Here is a 23,485-nt window from a genome sequence, read left to right on the forward strand (position 1 = left end):
TGGCTCTCATTTCACCAATTTAAACATGCCGAAATAAATACATACCTATTTATGAAAACTTACGTTTAAGTACGTAATAAGAATTGTGTAAATCCATAAAGGAAGTGGTAAAACTGGTTCTCATCGTGCCGACATCATGGTCACCCTAATGAGTTTGACAATGTCTAACTTGTATTTATATCGTAAAATGTAATAATTGTGGCTTCCTTGTGAAACGATATTACAAAATTAGAAATTATTTCACTCTCACAACCTTTAACGCAACATTTCTTCACCATTTTTAAGAAATTTTGCATTCACGTGTTTTGTTATAAATGTCATCAGGTTAGGGATACCAATTAATATTCAAACTTACTACTACAATGTCTACCATATCAAAATTAGTGTTTTTTATTGTTGTGCACATGCTTGGTTAAATCAGTTAATAATATTGACATCATAATTATTTACAAATTTCCTAAAAGATATCAGAACCGTACTCTGAATATAGCACTTAAATAATATAAGAAGGTATTTAATTTTAGTAGTATATTGATATAAATACTACCACAATGGTATATTTTTAACATTGGCAACATGTGCGAGTGAGACACCGCGGCCCACCTTTGCTATCTCAAGTGGACCGTTTTCTCTGTACTGGTACGAACGTCTTTCTGGCTCTGTGATAAGGTTCAATTTAGTATGGCAAAAAAAGTGACAGTTCACTCCTTCTTATAACTCCATGAACGTCACTAACAGAAGTGAAAGTAAACCTCTGCCATTGGACGCCAGCAACCTGCGGCGGTCAAGTGACCAATCACGCACGCGGCCTTGCCCGCGCCGCGGCCGACGAGAAAGCACTGACAACTTGACAAGTCAGCTGTCAAGTTGAAGTTGAAACCGGAAGTCTGCGCGAGAGTTGCGAAAACTTCGTACAAATAATGACCTTTGCTTAGAAAGTTAGGAACAATAAAAACTAGTGTTAAGGATTAACGTTAAGTGTAACAATGTATTTAGCATGGCTAACGTTTCTAGTGCTGGCTGCAGGTAAGTTGTCGAGCTTTAGTGTGCGACTTTCTCTGTGTGTTGTGGTGTTATTGTGTGCTGGTGGTTGCAGAGGGTTGGGCGCAGGACGACGACGACGGGCCCTACCGCGGCAAGCTGCTCGGGAAACTCAACTCCTACCATCACCAGGTACAACTCCACTTTTCATTCAAACACTTTAATACTTACCTACTTTGTAATGTAGTATAAGTGATGACTAAGTTTGGAATTAATTTGAATCATTAACTAATGAAAACTTGATATTGAGTTGATTGCTTCAAAATGTCCATAAATCTGTCTTGTTTTTAATTTAAGCAAACTACTTTTATCTTGTGATTGAGGATGGTTTTACAAATTATTTAATATTATATTTATATCTAAGTTGTAGGTCTATTATTCTTTCCTAATAACAATTTCGTGAAAAACACGCATCACATTTTTCTGTCAGCCCTGTCCCTGTGTCAAACAACCACTATGGTGAGGTCTGTCTGCAGGTGACAGGTGAGGTGTATGCGGTGGATGACTGGACGCTGCTTCTGGTGAACTTCAACTATGATGGCACAGGGGATGACACCTTCTTCTGGGCTGGTGACTCAGCACGGCCTGGCCCACAGGGCTTCATTGTGCCTGATGAACATGGCAAGTATGTTTAAAATAGACTCTAATATAGCACTTGGTAAGAAAACATTGTTTGGTTGGACTCTATATTATACAGAGGTGGCGGTAGGGAGGGACTACGGGCCTTGCAGTCCGAGGGTCCTCATGCCTCAAATAAATATATAACTCGGACCCAACCTAAAAATCTATTCCTTATTTCTTGCGGCATCAGAGGGCCTCGCTATATGTACCTTGCCCACACCAAATTTTGGTCTTGCCCTGCCACTAACTCTATAGTTGATTCAATTGAGTGGATTCATAGTTTGTTGTGTCTCAAAGCTTTGTTATTTTCTTATGTGTTAGACTACTTCTTGCTTATACACCCTACAGAACCAACATCCTAGAGCGGTACTACAATGCCGAGGTGCGCATCTCGCTGCCGGAGGGCAAGCGCGTTTCGCGGCTGAAGTGGTTCGCGGTGTACGACATCGCGTCGCAGAACGCGTTCGGTGACGTGTACGTGCCGGACGAGTTCGAGGCGCCGGCGCCGCAGACCGCCGCCACCCTGGCCGGGACCGGGGTCTCCAGTGCCACCCTGCAGCTACTTGACGCCAAGACTATCCTGTGAGTGCACCACACGGTTTTGTAGGAGCGATTTTTTTTTGTATATTTTTATTGATATCAACAGAAGAAGTGGAAAGCCAAACAACAGATGGTCTGATGACATCAAAACTGTTGCTGGGACAAGGCTGGTTAAAGACAGACAATAAAAGAAAATGTTAGAGGAGGCCTATGTCTTGCTGGACACTAGTGGACACATTGATACAGGAATATTAACCTAGTTTTATCGTTTATAAGTGTAAATCACGCGCGCTCATTCTTTCTTCTGTGATATAAATTAAAAATAATCAGCAATCCTTCCTTCTTCCTTCTTCCTCGCGTTATCCCGGCATTTTGCCACGGCTCATGGGAGCCTGGGGTCCGCTTAACAACTAATCCCAAGAATTGACGAAGGCAGTAGTTTTTACGAAAGCGACTGCCATCTGACCTTTCAACCCAGAGGGGAAACTAAGCCTTATTGGGATTAGTCCGGTTTCCTCACAATGTTTTCCTTCACCGAAAAGCAACTGGTAAATATCAATGATATTTCGTACATAAGTTCCGAAAAACTCATTGGTACATGCCGGGGTTTGAACCCGCGACCTCCGGATTGAAAGTCGCACGCTCTTACCGCTAGGCCACCAGCGCTTTAAAAATAATCAGCAATAAAGGCTTATAAAAGTTTTTAAGGCCAACTTGTTTAGCTCTAATTTGGCTACAAATCAAAATTCTAAATCATAATGTTTATATTAAATATATTAAAAACGGTCCGTCACCGTAAACGCAAGCTCCTGATGACACTCCTCGGTACGGAGTGAAACATGTCGAGCGTTTTTCGACTTAAAATACGTGAGTGACCCGTTTTTAATATATTTAATATGTCTGTGACTCACGGAAGTTTTGTTATTTAAATTGCATAATGTTTATGTTGCAGTCAAAAGTGTGAACTGGTCAAAAGAACTTTTAACCGACATAAACAGGCAAAACTGCTTTTGACTGAGCATGTTGGTCAAAAGTAGTTTTACCTGAAAATCATACCTATTTCTGGCAGCAGTTTCGTTTTTAGGGCGTAGCAAAAAAAAAATAACCCTAACCTACCTATCTCTGGGAACAGTTTCGTTTTTTGAGCGTAGCAAAAAAAAAATAACCCTAACCTACCTATCTCTGGGAGTACTTTTGACTGATAGTAACAGTCACAATTACTATTAACCAATGATTTTCAGGTAAAACTACTTTTGACCAACATGCTCAGTCAAAAGCAGTTTTAATAAATAATAAATTATAAATAAATTCATTTATTCGCGACCAACTTGGATCAATAGTGTTAGTGACAGTTTTTATCTTAAGGCTAATGTTAGTATCTATAATATACACAATTATTTACTTACTAGCTAATTAACTACTACAATCTCATATAACTATTTCTAATAAACAATAAATAAGCAGATTTTCTCAATAAAACAGTTTAGAGAAAATCCCCCCACCTACTTATTCCTCCATCAACCCTGCCCGCAATCATGGTCAGGATGCTGTTGGAGCTTTGCCTGTTTTCGTCGGTTAAAAGTTCTTTTGACCAGTTGACACTTTTGACTGCAACATTTATATTCATACTAACTTTCGCAATATTGTATAAATAATTAGGGTTCCGTACCCAAAGGGTAAAACGTGACCCTATTACTAAGACTTCGCTGTCCGTCCGTCCGTCCGTCCGTCCGTCCGTCCGTCCGTCCGTCCGTCCGTCCGTCCGTCTGTCACCAGGCTGTATCTCACGAACCGTGATAGCTAGACAGTTGAAATTTTCACAGATGATGTATTTCTGTTGCCGCTATAACAACAAATACTAAAAACAGAATAAAATAAAGATTTAAATGGGGCTCCCATACAACAAACGTGAGTTTTGACCAAAGTTAAGCAACGTCGGGAGTGGTCAGTACTTGGATGGGTGACCGTTTTTTTTTTTGCTTTTTTTTTTGTTTTTTTTTTATATGGTACGGAACCCTTCGTGCGCGAGTCCGACTCGCACTTGCCCGATTTTTTTTTAAAGATTTCATAGCTCATCTGATGAGTATATTAAATTGGCAGTAACTCTAATTATTCTTATGTAACAAATGAGGCACCATCAGCAAGAAAAACCTGATGAAGAGTCCGTGGAGGGGTCAGCCCCCATGTTGTCTTTTGAATGTGTGCGGTTCTTTTGGCAAAGAAAACGGTACTTATGCGAAGTGTGCGAACGCCGGAAAAGCATTCCACGGGCTGTCACCTGTCCCGCACAAAAGTATTTTATGTCGTGCATAAGTTTTTTTTTTCAGCTTTTGAAGCCGATAAATTCTGAATATGATGACTCTTTTTCTATTCCAATTTTTAAACAAGCAGATACGTCTGCCTGCGATGTTCCAAATTTTTATATCAAAGGAAAAAATTAAAAAAGTTATGCTTCCGGCAGGCTTCTTTTTCTATTTCTCAGAAATATTTCTGACCATTTGTCACAGAAAAAAAACTCCTATACCTGCAGTATGCTGCAGTGCCATATCTTCAGTAGATTCGCGTTTATGCGGGACAACGGTAGACAACTTAATGGAATACTCCTGATGCAGCGGTTTGTGGTGTGTTGCAGGGTGCCGGAGTTCCGGTACGACGGTGCGGGCGGCGAGGCGTATTTCTGGGCCGGCGCCGGCCCGCAGCCCAGCGCGCGCGGCTTCAAGCTGCCCGACGAGTACGGATAGTAAGTATATACTACTAGGTACACAATATACAATTTATATTGGTTTATGTGATATAGTCTATAAAGCGCTATGTGTATGCATACAGCCTGGAGCCGATCCCCGCGTACCGCGGCGCGGACGTGCGCCTGACGCTGCCGGGCGCGCACACGCTGTTCACGATCAGCTGGCTCGCCGTGTGGGACGCCACCTCGCGGCGCGCGCTCGCCTCCGTGCTGCTGCCCGAGCGGCCCAACGTGCCCCCGGCGCTCACCACCCTGCACCCGCACAGGTCACTGTACAGCCATATGTAGAGTAGCCGCACACGCTGTTCACGATCAGCTGGCTCGCCGTGTGGGACGCCACCTCGCGGCGCGCGCTCGCCTCCGTGCTGCTGCCCGAGCGGCCCAACGTGCCCCCGGCGCTCACCACCCTGCACCCGCACAGGTCACTGTACAGCCATATGTAGAGTAGCCGCACACGCTGTTCACGATCAGCTGGCTCGCCGTGTGGGACGCCACCTCGCGGCGCGCGCTCGCCTCCGTGCTGCTGCCCGAGCGGCCCAACGTGCCCCCGGCGCTCACCACCCTGCACCCGCACAGGTCACTGTACAGCCATATGTAGAGTAGCCGCACACGCTGTTCACGATCAGCTGGCTCGCCGTGTGGGACGCCACCTCGCGGCGCGCGCTCGCCTCCGTGCTGCTGCCCGAGCGGCCCAACGTGCCCCCGGCGCTCACCACCCTGCACCCGCACAGGTCACTGTACAGCCATATGTAGAGTAGCCGCACACGCTGTTCACGATCAGCTGGCTCGCCGTGTGGGACGCCACCTCGCGGCGCGCGCTCGCCTCCGTGCTGCTGCCCGAGCGGCCCAACGTGCCCCCGGCGCTCACCACCCTGCACCCGCACAGGTCACTGTACAGCCATATGTAGAGTAGCCGCACACGCTGTTCACGATCAGCTGGCTCGCCGTGTGGGACGCCACCTCGCGGCGCGCGCTCGCCTCCGTGCTGCTGCCCGAGCGGCCCAACGTGCCCCCGGCGCTCACCACCCTGCACCCGCACAGGTCACTGTACAGCCATATGTAGAGTAGCCGCACACGCTGTTCACGATCAGCTGGCTCGCCGTGTGGGACGCCACCTCGCGGCGCGCGCTCGCCTCCGTGCTGCTGCCCGAGCGGCCCAACGTGCCCCCGGCGCTCACCACCCTGCACCCGCACAGGTCACTGTACAGCCATATGTAGAGTAGCCGCACACGCTGTTCACGATCAGCTGGCTCGCCGTGTGGGACGCCACCTCGCGGCGCGCGCTCGCCTCCGTGCTGCTGCCCGAGCGGCCCAACGTGCCCCCGGCGCTCACCACCCTGCACCCGCACAGGTCACTGTACAGCCATATGTAGAGTAGCCGCACACGCTGTTCACGATCAGCTGGCTCGCCGTGTGGGACGCCACCTCGCGGCGCGCGCTCGCCTCCGTGCTGCTGCCCGAGCGGCCCAACGTGCCCCCGGCGCTCACCACCCTGCACCCGCACAGGTCACTGTACAGCCATATGTAGAGTAGCCGCACACGCTGTTCACGATCAGCTGGCTCGCCGTGTGGGACGCCACCTCGCGGCGCGCGCTCGCCTCCGTGCTGCTGCCCGAGCGGCCCAACGTGCCCCCGGCGCTCACCACCCTGCACCCGCACAGGTCACTGTACAGCCATATGTAGAGTAGTCTCGCGGCAATAAATAAACAGCATAAATCACTTGTAGCACCTACTGTGCCTATCGGTGCCTGATGCGTACCGTCAATCAATGTAACTCATTGGTAGGTATTATTTGATGGTTGAATAAATAATGTGTTTGTGTTCAGTTCGACGCTGCCGTCGTGCCGCCAGCTGCACCGCGACCTGCAGGTCAGCTGGGAGGTGTTCGGCAACCAGCTCACCATACAACTCGCCGGCAAGGTATCCACAATTCAGTCAAAATAATGTGAATTACGCTAATGTCGCTCCCTTCAATGGTAGACCCCTTTCATACTATTGTATTTCATATTAGAGCGACACGATTATCACTGCTTTTGAGCAGCACTAGTGACGTTTCCCTCGAAAATGGAGGCCAATGACTAAATTTACCTTCTTTTAAAGGCCAGCAGTGGAGAGTATATTAATCTTTTTCTGTGAAATAAATACAAGTATAATGTGTTCGTTTGTTTTTAGATCGGCGATAACGAGTACATGGCGTTCGGGATATCGGGGTCGAGCTCGCGGTCGCAGATGTTGGGCGCGGACGTGGCGGTCGCCAGCTTCGAGCCCGAGTTTCAGCGCGGCCGCGCCACCGACTACAACATCACCGCTCTAGCACCGGTAAAATGCTTCAAAGCTGGCAATTCCCCTCAACCTTCGGCCTCGCTTTAAATTACTGGACTTTGACATACTTGGAAGCTGTACTGGCCCCTATATTAGGGTTGGTCTTCGGCCTCCGAATCTGAAGCTCGCCCTTCGCGAATTACAGTATTATATTGGTTTTTCCTATATTCCAGTGCGTTCAAGTGTTAGGACAGTGGCGCGGCGTGTGTCGCGACGAGCGGCTGGGAGCGCAAGACTCCAACCAAGTGTTCACCGCCTCCCGGACAGATGGCGTCACCGTCGTCACCTACAGGCGGACCCTGCAGCCCTGTAAGTAGTTAGTTAAGCCAAGCTAAGTTGCCAGCGATTGTGATAGCCCAGACTGCGCAAGTGTTGTTTAAACGTCATCATTCCATACAAGTTTGACGTTTATATTAACCGTTGCAGAGTCTAGGCTATCAAAATTGCTGCCAACTTAGCTTGGTCTAATGAATGAATGAAAACATTTATTTTCAGGCAACTATTGGCCCATAGATAAATACTTTAAAACTAGCATACATATTATTACAAAATATATCTTAAAACTAAAAACACACAATTATGGCTGCGATGCAGCAGTTCGCAACCCCGCAGTGTCAGGGAGCCGGCCGCGGACCCGCTGAAACTTGACACCCTTCGGCCAAAACTCCTCCTTGGTGAAGGTCGCTAGATGTTCAGTCGGAACGCTCAGCACAAAAGAATTAAAATTCACACTGTGTCGAGATTCCAACTTCACGACCCTCAGGATGAATCCGGACTTGACTCGTACTTACTTTACGATCTCCTCGACCTTCGTAAGGTAGTGTAATCGGGACACATACAGCAGCGTCGTCGGTGTTGCAGGACGCAGCAAATGGTTAGGTCCAGTCGGTGCGGTACCGCACCGACTGGACGAGCTGGCTTTTTTCTCCTCTCCACCTTTTTAAAGCCATCTCTGTCGTATCCCGACTCTTTTAGAGTCAGCTGTGACCGATCCTTGTGAACAGGTTCACGAAGGCTCTGCACCCCTAATCTAACCTAACCTAACCCACTTTTGTGGCAGCAGTTCGTTTTTGCGAGGATCACAGTTCTAACCTAACCTAACCCACTTTTGTGGCAGCAGATCGTTTTTGCGAGGATCACAGTTCTAACCTAACCTAACCCACTTTTGTGGCAGCAGTTCGTTCTTGAAAGGATCGTAGTTCTAACCTAACCTAGTTTTAACAGCAGTTCGTTGTTACGATGGTCGTAGTTCTAACCTAACCTAGCCCACTTTTGTGGTAGCAGTTCGTTTTTGCGAGGGTCACAGTTCTAACCTAACCTAACCCACTTTTGTGGCAACAGTTCGTTACCATTCATTATAGAAAGTAATTGTTATGATAATTGATGAATAGGAAAAGTAACTGTTATGACAATTGATCATTAGGGCAATAGCCATTAGGTCAAAACAGTTAGAGCATATTATTTTATGCCAAACATTGTTAGGGATTTCGAAGAATATGGTAAAAAACATTAGGGATCTTGATAGTTATGGTACAAATGCTTAGGACAAATGAGTCTTAGGCTAACCATTACATTATGGAAAATAATCGTTATGACAATTGATCGTTAGGGCATGTGCCCATTAGGACAAACCAGTTAGGGCAAGTGACTTTAGGACAAACGTTGTTAGGGATTCAGAATGACACCCGTTTGCGTTACATTCTGCAATAGCTAAGGAAAACAACGCCATCCTGCTAGATATCCAAACGAGTCTTTAAATTGCCTGTAGGTACCTACTCGTAGAGTAAACTCCGGTTTTAGTAGACGCTTCGGCGATGTCCTCGGCTATAGGTACTATCTACAATCAATATGGCCAATCTAGGTCAAATCTGTACCCAGTACACTCAGGAATTGGTCAAGGTAGTAACCTGGGTCCTCTCCTTTTTCTGGTCTTAGTTAATGACCTGCCAGCAAATATTAGGCATTCCACTTGCTTAATGTTTGCTGATGACCTAAAATTAGTCAAACCGGTTGGAGACCACGACGATTGTCTAAAGTTGCAACAAGACATTGACAGTGTCTGTGCTTGGAGTGTCCAAAACAAATTGTCTCTAAACGTAGGAAAATGTTCGGTAATGTCATACACCCGTGCTCGACATCCTCAAAAATGTTATTACAGGATCGGAAATAATTCTCTGCAGCAAGTTGCATCAGTTCGTGATCTTGGCACAATATTCGATCAACAGCTCACATTCAATGACCACATTGTCAGCGCCTGTAAGGTTGCAAGTGTAACGTTAATGGGGAGAGTACGTCCCTTGTTGGTAGGGGAAGTAAATAAGAACTACCAACTCGTTAGCAAAAATAAATTATTTATTTAAAAAAAACTAAGTTTTAAATAGGGTCGTGGGTGGTCAAGGCCCGTCTAGATCTACGCCCGAGATCCGGTACTGCCCTGGCTGGTCGAGGGTCCGCAGCAGGTGGGTGACACTCGTCAGCACTGAAGAGGAGCAGGGGCGACGGCGGGCGAACGGCTATGGCTCCAACCCTGCCGTCGAGATGGTGGTGAAGGTGCGCTGTTGCTAGGTCGGCCGACGGCGATTTTTAAAATAGAACGACGCACCCTGTGGATTTCCAGAACGTCTTAGTAAGGTGTTCCTGCTCGCTCTGCTTTTGTGAACACCCTGTGATGATGATGATGATGGGACCATGGGAAAGCCGGTGCACCAAGCAGAAAGCGTGTTTGTGTTCACAAGCAGAGCGGAGTTACAAAAGCGAAGGAAAAGCACAGAGTAAGGAAGGAAAGAAGAACAAAGAAGTGAATTTAAATAAGTAGGAGGGTACGCACACATACTTACTCGTACCCGCCGCTACGAGAACAAAGGAAATTGCAGTATCATTCTACATGGCATTTAGCAACAAGTGAAATGTATGATTTAAAAATGAATTACGCTAATTACGGAGCAAATAACAAAGGAGCTAGTCTATCACTAAAGCTAAGCTACTTATTCTAATGAAACGATCAACACTTTGCACTTACCAATACGTGGGTGCGGGAATCGTTCTATGCGAAAACGTCGCTAGGTAAATTTATAATTAAGATAAGGTGTCCGCGCACACCCGAATTAAAATAAAAGAGATTAAAAATCGTACGGCGCGCGAGACGACACGGAGGCTCCGTGTGCGCGGCGGTACGTGCGTATGCAACGGTGGCTGGCGCGGACTGAGCGGCCCGCGGACAGCGGCGGAGGGGCATGCGCCCGCGCAACCGGCTTCTAGATCTTTCCATGACGTCAATCAATGGACCGGCCGCGAGTACAGTCAGTACGAATAAAATGTGAACGCCCGGGAATACATGCAATACCTAATATAATTTGATTATAACTATTCATCATAATATTTATTTAGTCTTACTTTATTATAGTAAAGTAGAATAAGACAATTCTTGTAAATATAAAATTGATTAATAAAATTGTATAAATAAATAGTTAATTGATAAAATAATTAAAATATTAATTGATTAAGATTAAAATGTAAAATAATAATTCATGCAGTAATAATTTAAAATCGATTATAAATAAGTTAATTCATTAAAATTATATTAGTTTAAGATGTAAAAATAAAATGATTAAAGCTTATAATTAAAACATGTACGTGCAACGTTACATTACCCCCTCGCGCCGGAAAAGGATTTTGTTCCTCAGAATAAAATCCGCGCAATATACGTTTGCGTATTTGCATTTATTCTTTCAAACTATCTATCATTCATCACGCAAACATGAAAAAACATTAGTATCTAGTTTTCAACTGCAGATGCTAATGCGCCCAGACTTTTGCAGGTAACCAGTTATCGTTCAACCGGAAACCAATACAAATACAATTTATGCACTGAAATAGGTGTTAATAGCGCGATTTGGGAATGAATGTAACAATTTGTTCATGTAAAATATTATTTATTAAACCCTGATAATTTTAAATCTTTTATGTGCCAAGTCCCTAAATTCTTGCCAGACATGTCCTCCAAAACATAAACCAAAGGCGACTTCTTTTCAAGAATACGACACTGTATAAACTTCGGAGCAAGTTTTTTACTGAAGTACTTATCTTTGTCACTTAAAACATAAGCACGTTTCATTACTATATCTCCTACATTAAATTCAACATGTTTACGACGTAGATTATAATGAGCGGTATTCTTTGCATGAGCTTGATACAACTTTGCCTGTACATTATCAAATATTTCAGACATGCAACCTAGATTTTCGGCGTAAATGTCACGTGGTAAAAACATTAAGTCCCTACCGAGGTCATTATCCACGTAATGCGTACCACAAGTCACAAGGTCTCTGGCATATACAAGGAACGAAGGAGTGTAACCTGTCACTTCATTTGCAGAGTTATTTATGGCAAATTGTACTTTTGGTATAAACAAATCCCAAGTCCTATGATCTTCATTTACAAAAGTTGATAAACAAGTGACAATTGTGCGATTCTGACGTTCGACGGGATTAACCTGCGGTGTGTATCTAGGCGTGTAGAATACATTGGGTACATTATATTTTTTAAATAAATCTACGGTCATGCCGCTAGTAAATTGAGTGCCGTTGTCGAGAAAAATCGTTTGAGGAACCCCATGAACTAAAAAGAGTTGGTCCTCTATAATTTTGGTGATTATAGTTGAAGTGGCATTGCGAATAGGGAATATTAGGCAACATTTTGAAAAGCAGCAAGTTATGACCAGGATATATTGGTTTTGTTTACGAGTGATAGGTAGAGGGCCCATAAGGTCAATCGAAACCATTTGAAAGGGTCGACAACATTGTTTGGGGCGACCCATTTCACCAAGCACCTGATGGTTTTGATGTTTATACTGTAAACACTTAGTACACGAGCCTACAAATTTAACGACGTCGTTATGCATCCCTGGCCAGAAGTATCTCAACGCCAATCGACGATACGTTTTAAAGATACCTAGATGTCCAGCCATGGGTTCAGAATGGTTTTGCTCCAAAACATCGTGACGAAATTCGTTTGGGACAACCTCCTTCCAAGAGAACTCGGAGGTATGCTCGTGTTTGTTTTTACACAATCTATATAAAGAACCGTTTTTAATGGAAAAATTAGGAAAATTTTGAGGTCTTGTTAAGCAAGAGTTATAAATATTTTTATACCATGCATCTGACGTATTAAGGTAAGAATTAGATAAATCGATAGCGCTAACAGGGATAGCTCTGGAAAGAGCGTCGGGAATCACGTTATCCACGCCTCGACGATGTTTGAGCTCGAAGTTAAAACACGACAAACGCACTCCCCAGCGAGCCAGACGACCAGTAGGGTTACTTAGAGAAAGGAACCACTTTAAGGCACTGTGGTCTGTAAAGACAGTGAACGGCTGTCCATTCTCCAAATAACACCTCCAATGCTCAAGAGCTATAATTACTGCGAGTGTTTCACGCTCCGTTATGCTGTAATTACGTTCAGCCGGTGTCAACGATTTGCTCATGTAAGCTACCGGGTGCTCCTTACCGTCAATAGTTTGAGTCAGCATGCCTCCTACGCCATAGTTGCTCGCATCTGTGTGTACCTCGAACGGCTTGTTGTAATCAGGGCAAGACAACACTGGAGCTGAAACTAAGCATTCTTTCAGCTTGCTAAAGGCTGCATCGGCTTCAGGAGTCCACTTGAAAGGCGGTCTACCTTTCCTGGTGGATGTCAGCTGGTTAAGAGGACCCGCTATTGTACTAAACTGTGGCACAAACCTACGGTACCAGGTGGCAGTTCCTAAAAATTTCTTTATGTCCTTGACACTAGTAGGTGTCGGATAGTTTAAGATGGCTTCTACCTTACCTGGGTCCGTGCGAAGACCTTGGCTATCAACAACGTATCCTAAGTATTTAAGTTGACTTCTAAAGAATTGACACTTTTCCAAGTTTACTGTCAGGTTTGCTTGGCGAAGTTTATCTAATACCCGCAGAAGAAGTGACACATGAGAATTAAAGTCCTCGGAAACTATAATTATGTCATCTAAGTAGGCAAAGACTTTTAAGTCAAATTCTCTGAAGAGAAGATCAACTAAACGTTGTTGTGTTGCTGGCGCATTTGTGAGGCCAAATGCGGTTCTTTTAAAACGGAATGTACCACGACCAGGAACATAGAAGGCAGTTTTATCCCTATCCTCGACAGCAATTGGTATTTGCCAAAAGGCCTTGGACAAATCGATACTCGTAAGGTAACGAGCGTCACGCAGGTTGTCCAATATTTCCGTTACATATGGTAAATTATACGCATCCTTTCGAGTAACAGAATTCAGCTTGCGACTGTCGAGGCAGAAACGAGGCTGACCATTCTTCTTCGTGACGAGTAGTACAGGTGAAGACCAGGCGCTTTCGCAGGGCTCGATAACGTCGAGACTAAGCATTTCGTCGACCTGTTCGACGAGAATCCGTTGTTTCTCAGGCGACATACGATAATATCGTTGCCGGATCGGCTGAGCATCCCCAGTATCTAGACGGTGTTCAATGAGACTGGTCTTACCTAAACCCTTGCGCTCGGCAGAAATATCCTCGAACTGTGCAATGATGTTGTCAGCAATGGACTTCTCCGAAACGCTTAAATGATCATAACCATGAATAAATGTAGGATTTTCTGGCTTTGGTTCCTCTTGTACTACTGACACATTACGAAAAGTAATACTACTTAAGTTAGGAAGAATATTAAATTTACGCCAAAAATCTACGCCTAATATAAAATCCGTGTTTACATCTGGTACTATATGAGCGGTAATAAAACGGAACTTATCTTGAAAATGTACAGGCAAGTTAATGTAACCCCGGCTCTGCATAATACGATTGCCAGCCCCTTTGGCTGTAATGAGTTGATCTGTATGAATAGGTAAACCTTGAAGTGCTTGATGAGCCTCACTCTTTAACACAGTTATAGCAGCACCAGAATCGAGTAAACCTGTCATATTAACATCATTAACCTGTACCGTTGCATAAGGACGATTATCAATACTGGGATCATCATTCAGAATTGCGTCGATGTTATACGAACTGAAAAAAATCTCAATAGTTTTCAGCCATTTGCCCCAATCTACAGGATCAAAATTATTAACCAGATGGTTGGCACAATTCTGTCTATTTAGTTTTTTGAGGTAGAAGGTTTATCCCTTTTGCAAGTAGGGCAATCTGGGGACTTGACACCTTTATGACCACACTTAAAACAATAAATTTCGTCCTTATTAGCTGGGCATTGACGCAAGTTGTGGCTATTATTGCGACATCTAGGGCAATACAAAGTTTTGGTAGAGGGTGTAGATGTAACTGCATGTACCTGTTTCGTATTGTTGTTAATTTTTTTAAAATTATTGTTGTTTGTATAAGATTTATTATTGTGATTAGAATTAAATTGATTGTATTGTTTATTATTGTTATTAGTAAAAGACCTATTATTATTTTGATTAGAATTATATTGATTAAATTGTTTATTATTGTTATTCCTGTATGTGAAATTCTTGTTGTTATTATTGTTATTATTTTTGTTATAACTATTACCAGTATAGGCAAACTCAGGCGCCAAGGTGTCAGCTGTCCGTCTGGGTGGTTCGCGAAAGTCGGCAAGACGTGCCTGGATACTTTCGTAGTTACGACAGTGATTACGTAACGTATCTATGTCAGTAATCGCGGCTGCTGACGCTAAAGTACTGGCATAGCAAGGCCTGATGTTATGGAGGAGGATCTCTAATTTCTCGTCCTCCGGTAAAGGTTTAGAGAGACGTGAGAATAACCCGGCCATGATTGATAGGTACACGGTAATGTTCTCGGATTCACCCTGCGTGCGTGACCGAATCTCATTACCGAGCCTATAATCATAGTCCTTCTGACCAAAATCTTGTTTAAGCAACGTGGCGAGTTCAACCCAGCTGGACACTTGACCCTTAATATTTCGGTACCAGTGTAGTGCATCACCAGTAAAAATCTCTGTGGCATAGGACAAAAGTTTTGAATCCGAAATAGACCTAGCCTCACAAAATTCCGTTATGCGTACCACGAAGGCACGGACGCAAGACTTGCCATCAAACTTGATTTTGCAAAGCTCATTGTGACTACCACGGTCGCATGTGACGTTTACGTTTATCGGTGCAGTGCTAACAACAGGTTCGGCGTTCGGGGCAGGCAAAACTGAAGCGGCAACCGTGTCCTTGAAGGAATTAAATCTAGCTGTAAGAGCTCGATACTCCTGGTCGCAAACGTCGAACATGGGCTTGGTCGTTTCATCATACACTATACGGTTGAGACGGTGATGTAAGTGATTTAAAAGGTTTTGTGTGCGAAGCAAAACGTTCCTATCCGGTCGAGAATCTAAATGCGACTGAACTTTCGCGAGAGCATCACTAACGCCCTTTAAATCGGAAGCGACAGAGAAATTACTTTCCAAAATATCCTCGGAAGGAAACAAAGGCCCTAATTTCGAAATTTGTTTCCGCAAGTCCTGGACGGTGGAACCCGGTGTCTCACCACGAATGCTAACCTCATACTCCAACTCCGGCTTTTTCAGCGACAAAAATTTCACGGGAAATTCCATTTTATTAAAATTAAAATTTAAAAAACAATAATTTAATTAATAATAATAACGTGCAAAAATGGCAACCGTGGAAAGTGTTGAACGCTTGGTTTTAACTAACACTACTCCGCCTGTTACAATAATAAACTACGTAACGTTTTGGTTGGCAAAAAAAAAAAAATCAAGCAAAAATCAAAAAAATAAAATAGACAAGCACAAAAATAAAAACAGAAAAAGCATAAAATTATCGCAACTAGTGTGTACCACAAAACTACAAAATAAAATATTGCACAAAAAAAAAAAATATTCATAAAATATTTGACTGACTGTACTAGTCTACACTGCACTAGTACAGGATGATATAAAATTCTGAATAAATTAAGACACACAAAATGAATTATATTATTATAAAATATAAAAATTCCAATTTGATTAATAAATAATTAAAATTATTATTATTAACGGGGTACACCCTAGTTACATGCAACCAAAAAAAAACAACGTTTCACAAAAATAAAAAACAACAAACACACATAATTCTGCGGGGCAAATCTAGACCAGACCACGTTTAAGGGCGCCAATGTAACGTTAATGGGGAGAGTACGTCCCTTGTTGGTAGGGGAAGTAAATAAGAACTACCAACTCGTTAGCAAAAATAAATTATTTATTTTAAAAAAACTAAGTTTTAAATAGGGTCGTGGGTGGTCAAGGCCCGTCTAGATCTACGCCCGAGATCCGGTACTGCCCTGGCTGGTCGAGGGTCCGCAGCAGGTGGGTGACACTCGTCAGCACTGAAGAGGAGCAGGGGCGACGGCGGGCGAACGGCTATGGCTCCAACCCTGCCGTCGAGATGGTGGTGAAGGTGCGCTGTTGCTAGGTCGGCCGACGGCGATTTTTAAAATAGAACGACGCACCCTGTGGATTTCCAGAACGTCTTAGTAAGGTGTTCCTGCTCGCTCTGCTTTTGTGAACACCCTGTGATGATGATGATGATGGGACCATGGGAAAGCCGGTGCACCAAGCAGAAAGCGTGTTTGTGTTCACAAGCAGAGCGGAGTTACAAAAGCGAAGGAAAAGCACAGAGTAAGGAAGGAAAGAAGAACAAAGAAGTGAATTTAAATAAGTAGGAGGGTACGCACACATACTTACTCGTACCCGCCGCTACGAGAACAAAGGAAATTGCAGTATCATTCTACATGGCATTTAGCAACAAGTGAAATGTATGATTTAAAAATGAATTACGCTAATTACGGAGCAAATAACAAAGGAGCTAGTCTATCACTAAAGCTAAGCTACTTATTCTAATGAAACGATCAACACTTTGCACTTACCAATACGTGGGTGCGGGAATCGTTCTATGCGAAAACGTCGCTAGGTAAATTTATAATTAAGATAAGGTGTCCGCGCACACCCGAATTAAAATAAAAGAGATTAAAAATCGTACGGCGCGCGAGACGACACGGAGGCTCCGTGTGCGCGGCGGTACGTGCGTATGCAACGGTGGCTGGCGCGGACTGAGCGGCCCGCGGACAGCGGCGGAGGGGCATGCGCCCGCGCAACCGGCTTCTAGATCTTTCCATGACGTCAATCAATGGACCGGCCGCGAGTACAGTCAGTACGAATAAAATGTGAACGCCCGGGAATACATGCAATACCTAATATAATTTGATTATAACTATTCATCATAATATTTATTTAGTCTTACTTTATTATAGTAAAGTAGAATAAGACAATTCTTGTAAATATAAAATTGATTAATAAAATTGTATAAATAAATAGTTAATTGATAAAATAATTAAAATATTAATTGATTAAGATTAAAATGTAAAATAATAATTCATGCAGTAATAATTTAAAATCGATTATAAATAAGTTAATTCATTAAAATTATATTAGTTTAAGATGTAAAAATAAAATGATTAAAGCTTATAATTAAAACATGTACGTGCAACGTTACACAAGAAAATGCCTAGGTTTCGTAATCCGCCAATCAAAATCTTTCAGTACACAGAATGCACTTAGAATACTGTACAACGCGTATGTACGAAGCCGACTTGAGACGAATGCGATAATTTGGAGTCCCCATGAACAACACTACACACTTATGTTGGAGAGGGTCCAGAAATCGTTCATTCGTCATCTATATAATAAAACTTATGGTTACTATCCATACATGTACCCTAGTCTATATATTCTCGGAATGGTTAACTACACCACCCTCGAGGCCAGAAGAAATGTGGCACTCGTAAGATATTTTTATCTCCTAATCCGTGGCCAAATACATAACCCTCAGTTGCTAGCACTTGTACCGTTTCGAGTACCTGTCCACAGCAGTATTCAGCTGCGCCCTCGTCGCCGCGCGCTGTTTGCAGTCCCGGCGGCGCGGACCCGGGCATTATCCCACTCACCGCTGCACCACGCATTGTCTCTCCTGAACGATATATTGGACAGCGACAGCGAACTTGACATATTCCAATGCACGGAACCTAGTTTTTTGTCAGTTAGTAGCCGATACCTGGAGTCAATAGCGACGCCGAGCTCAATTAATATATAGTTAGCACTTAAGTAAAATCTTACTCTCAATGTTTATATAATGTCACTCCTTTTAACATGTGTAGCTTGACTGTAAATGTTAATTTAAGGAATAAATAAATAATAATAGTAATAATAACCCCGCGGGGGCAGCTTGTGGCGTGCTGACGGTGAGTGGCGACACCGCGGACCCCTATTCCAGAGGGCACTTTCATCTGGCCCTCGCCTCTGTGCTTGCCTTGATTGGCCGGCCAGAGTGGAGTCGCAAGAGCGGGACCTATGCTCCAGGTTGGAAGTGTAAAATCTCATAACGCCGGCGGCCCTTGAACGGATTACCGGGATCTGGCTACCGCAGACTCACCTCTCGACAACCTCACAGCCACTCCAAAGTGTTGCCCTGTTGTCGCACTGTGCGTGCGGCCATTGCGGGGCCCACTCATTGAGTTGGCGAGTCACCACTTGTCTTATACAATTTTGAGACTGATTGTCACGGCAGGTGTCCGCTAGTCTCCTCCCATAGCCCTATATCCAGTCCATCCAACATTCAAATCAAATAGCCTATGACCTTAGTTTCCATCGCAGCACAAAAGTGCTGCACTGCAATAGTCTATGCACCTGGCGGGGACCATCTCCGGATGTATCACATTGTGCGTTCGGGGATGGTATCCGCCACGTGTATCCCTTGATTTTAGATTAAAGTGTCTTAAAGGGCCTCTGCGCTGTTGGCTTCGGCCCCACGTACGCCTCCCAAAGGTCCGGGACTCCATGGTCCCGAGATATGGAACAGACATACAAATAATAATAATAATAATCATTGTAACAAGTCGGCTAAGTTTAATAAGGGGTAGAGCCGACGTAGTTTTACTTGACGTTCACATAAGCGTATTGTAATATGCCTACTTGAAAAATAAACAATCTTTATCTTTGTTTTGTTCCATGCAATTTACAAAAAATAAAAATCAACTCTGTTTCTTCATACACTGTTGAATCTTTACATTCAAATTGTATGGCGGGGACCAAGAAGTATGACGCGTGGCACTGGCACGGTGGCGTTAAATAGCTTTGAAAATGTTGTTGGCTCGTTAAATAAAGTACTAGACTAACTTAACTGAATTTTGTCAGCGGAGCCGATCGACCGCGAGTGGGTGACGGACAAACCCATGTTCGTGGTGTGGGCCGTGGGGGCACTCGACTCTGAAGACGAGCCGACGTTCCATCGTCTCTGGCCGCGGGCCGATGTCGTGCTCAACATCTCGCAGACTGCAGACCACTCCGCCGACGACTGCGTCGAGTTCAGCGTGTAAGTAGCCCGTGTTCGTGGTGTGGGCCGTGGGGGCACTCGACTCCGAAGACGAGCCGACGTTCCATCGTCTCTGGCCGCGGGCCGATGTCGTGCTCAACATCTCGCAGACTGCAGACCACTCCGCCGACGACTGCGTCGAGTTCAGCGTGTAAGTAGCCCGTGTTCGTGGTGTGGGCCGTGGGGGCACTCGACTCCGAAGACGAGCCGACGTTCCATCGTCTCTGGCCGCGGGCCGACGTCGTGCTCAACATCTCGCAGACCACTCCGCCGACGATTGCGTCGAGTTCAGCGTGCAAGTATAAAATGTGAGTCTAGTTAAGTTATGAAGGAAATGTTTTTTGAAAAGAAGCAGTGCGATGGGACCATCCAAGAACTCCAGATTTGATGGACACCCCAGCGTTTTTCATAGTTATGAATGTTATGATTCGACGCAGGCGAATGCGGTTTCTTTTCGACTTTGTACAATCATGAGTAGAGGTTAGAATTTCATGGTTAATTAATCATAATCATTTATTTATTGCATCCATGGTGTAATTTAAGAAGACTATCGCAATTTTTTGCTAAAAGCATTTTTTACCTTCTGTTTTGGTGCAAATAATCAGATCTACGGAATGTCGTTCGAACAGGGGCTCCTCATCAGCGGCCACGCCGTGGGAGACGGCGGAGCTGTTCGACCCGACGCTGCGCGTGTTCTCCTTCTCGCTGGGCCCGGCGGGGGGCGCGCGGGGCGTGGCGGGGAGGGGGGAGGCGGGGGGAGGGGGCGCGCCGCTCGCCTGGTACGTCAACGGCCAGCTCGCGCCCGATCTACAGATACGGAGGGGGCTGCACTACACTTTCAAGGTGAGGCTTTTGTTCAAATGTCAAACATATATACAATACAAATACTCTTTATTGCACACCTCGGTACAGAAAAGAAGAGGCGGTCTTATCGCTAACGAGCATATAACGGGTATTCTATGATTTATTTACAATCGACACGTATGTCAGGTGTTCGGCGGCAACAACCCGCACTCGGCGCACGAGTACCACCCGCTGATCGTGTCGGTGGAGCCGCGCGGCGGGCTCGAGCAGCTCCCCGAGGCGGCGCAGCGCGCCGTGCGGGTGCTGGCGGGCGTGCACTACACGCGGCGGGGGAGACTCACGGCCACCGCGGCGGGCCCGCTGTGCCTGGCGGCGCACGCGGCCGGCGCGGACCCGCGGCGCGCGGCCGACCACGCCACGTTCCGCGCCTTCAACCGCACGCTGCAGTGGAGCTGCGCCGCCGGCCCCGCCGCCGAGCTACAGGTTGCCCCTAACGACACCTGGCCCGACCTAGTGTACTACAACTCTTTCACGCACGCCGGTAAGTCTTCTGACACTTTACATCGTGTTTATCTTATGTTTTTAAGCAAAAACCGATCGAGGGACTATCATCAAACTAGTTAGTTTAGGCAGTTTAGGTGACGCAATCGAAATCTTTTGGAAACTGTTGTAAGCGGGATAAAGATAGATTATTATTCGAGTAGGCATATTACGATGCGCTTATGAACGTCAAATAAAACTACATCGGCTCCGACCCTACACCTCTGCCTCGAGAAGATTTAAGTCCCCTCTCGATTACGCTCCGAGAACGATGCAGAAAGATTAGTGTTTGTTTACTTTTTTTTACATTTTGTAGACATTTTTTTATTTAAAGACGTCGATGTCATCTAGCAGCACTATTTAATTTAAATCGGTTAGGAAAAAAGGGATACTTGTTTCCTCTACTCTAGACTAAACTAGACTAGACAAAACAAATGGTGTATGTGCAGGTATGGGCGGGCGCATCTTCGTGGTGGACCGGCCGAAACGCAACCTGAACAAGAAGGGCAACGGTGCAGCCCTCGCCGGGTCCAGCCTGGCGCTGCTGCTGCTGGGAGCGGCCGTCGCCGCCGCCGCGAGGCTCTAGATCTAGACTACTCGGTAACGTGTTCTGGGCTTGACTATAAGTATTTACTTCATTAGGAGGCGGGCGTAAACTGTAGAGTGCAGCATAGGAAGCCCCCGCTTAATTTTTTTTTATTTCGAACATCATCAGTCCATAGCTACTAAAACTAGGTATATTACAATCTTATTGGTAGGAAGTTTCTGATCTACCTAAGCCAGTCCCAAGTAACAATTTGTGGTTCTATAGTAGTCGATAGAACGTTTCCCAAATACCACCTAAGGTCCTATAAAAGACCAAAGAAGATTGTATAAAGCCGAAATGGCGCATCTTATGTGCCATTCAGTGATATAGTAGACCTGTAGCAGTGTCAGTCGTGACGTTTTAGGTCTATAAAAGTGATGTGATGATCACTTTTGTGCTAATTTGTTGTCAGTAACGCCATTATAGTGTTAATTTATACTATAGTGGCATTGGAGATTCCATTATAGTGCTTGTTTTATACTATAGTAGTATTTGAAATTGTATTATAGTGCTTTTTTATACTATTGTAGAATTCATAGTTCCTTTACTACGAAATTTGCTATCAAGTTTTCCATCAACTGTTGTGAGTGGTTTTGTTGTGTGTAGGGAATGCAAATCGGTTATTTTCGGTTATTTTTTGTATGGAAATTATCGGTTATTAACCGATTTCTATTAATAACCGATAATTTCCATACAAAAAATAACCGAAAATAACCGATTTGCATTCCCTAGTTGTGTGTTTACTTCACAAAAACGGTACTAAGTAAAATGGTGAGAAGTAAAGACTTTATATTAATATGCGCCATTTAGATGTCGAATAATTCGGTCCTTAGTGCAAAAAGTATATGGGACGGAAGTTTTACCGTTAGAATAGTATTCGTTTAATGAGGAATCTTTAATGCCCCCTCGATTTATTTATGTTTTTAATAAAATATTATGATATTCACCATAGTTACTACTATACAGCCAAGAAGTAAATCCGACGCTTTTATAGGCTAACTATAGAACTTACTCACCGCCATCATGATTAAAATTAGGGTTCCAAAAGAATTTTGCTGTGACCCAGTTACACCTACAAACTCTTTAGAAAGATATATTTTTTTTTTAAATTTAGATTTAGTCATTACTGTTGTTTCCTTTTTCAGTGTGATTGGTAAAAAAAATGTGCTAATAATGGATGTCGATAAATATCTAAACCGTCACGATTTTATGCTTGTATTAAATCATTGATGATAAATCTCACCTACAATCACTAATATCACTGGGGGCTTTTTTATCAATTCATTAAAATATAAAAATATTTTGTACGGAACCACATTATGTGGCTTAGGCCTGAACTTATATGTATAAGCAAGATATAAGTAGCCATTACAGATCAAATTTATCATTTACAAGTAGTCGTTTTCTACCTTTATGTATCTAACTCGGTTTATAAAAGACATAAAAACTCAACTATAACGCTGTTGTCTTTTAAAAGAAAAAACAAAACCACTATACAACAGTTTTGTGATATAAAAGAGTCATTGTGACGTTTACAGTGAGGAGATATAATAGGGATTAAAACTACTAAAGCGCTTTTTAACGCTATAAATATGTCCCAAAAACGCTACTATAGAGCAAAACAGTTCTATAATAGTGTTCATATGACTACTAAAGTATTAGCAGTAGTAGCAGTGATCTCTAAAGCCACTATATCCTGAAATCGTTGTATAGCTGGGTTTTTGTCACTGTTAGAACACAAAACTATAGCGGCTAGCAGGGAACCTTAATAGCGCAAACTACTAAAGTATTATGTACTACAGCAGTGATCTCTAAAGCCACTATATCCTATAATCGTAGTATAGTTGGGTTTTTGTCACTGTTTAAACACAAAACTATAGCGGCTTGCAGGGAACCTTAATAGCGCAAAATACTA

General features: G+C 44.0%; 1 protein-coding gene across 1 annotated transcript; it reads left to right on the forward strand.

The window, feature by feature from the left end:
• Positions 1–747: 747 nt before the first annotated feature.
• Positions 748–21,594, forward strand: LOC134801076 (protein Skeletor, isoforms B/C). Its single transcript, XM_063773597.1, has 13 exons — positions 748–1,026; positions 1,097–1,173; positions 1,518–1,666; positions 2,011–2,244; positions 4,835–4,942; positions 5,029–5,211; positions 6,772–6,865; positions 7,118–7,264; positions 7,441–7,576; positions 19,463–19,640; positions 20,270–20,483; positions 20,631–20,985; positions 21,434–21,594. The coding sequence occupies exons 1-13, from the start codon at positions 987–989 to the stop codon at positions 21,568–21,570; spliced, it is 2,052 nt and encodes a 683-aa protein (XP_063629667.1). The 5' UTR covers positions 748–986; the 3' UTR covers positions 21,571–21,594.
• The last annotated feature ends 1,891 nt before the right edge of the window (positions 21,595–23,485 follow it).

This window comes from Cydia splendana, chromosome 21 (assembly GCF_910591565.1).
Source record: "Cydia splendana chromosome 21, ilCydSple1.2, whole genome shotgun sequence".
Taxonomy (NCBI): Eukaryota; Metazoa; Arthropoda; class Insecta; order Lepidoptera; family Tortricidae; genus Cydia; species Cydia splendana.

Excerpts from the sequence above, each read along its gene's own strand:
- LOC134801076 (XM_063773597.1), top strand. The coding sequence starts at position 987 with ATGTATTTAGCATGGCTAACGTTTCTAGTGCTGGCTGCAG. Across the intron at positions 7,577-19,462 it reads CAGGCGGACCCTGCAGCCCT|CGGAGCCGATCGACCGCGAG; the intron begins GTAAGTAGTTAG and ends GAATTTTGTCAG. Across the intron at positions 20,484-20,630 it reads GGCTGCACTACACTTTCAAG|GTGTTCGGCGGCAACAACCC; the intron begins GTGAGGCTTTTG and ends CACGTATGTCAG.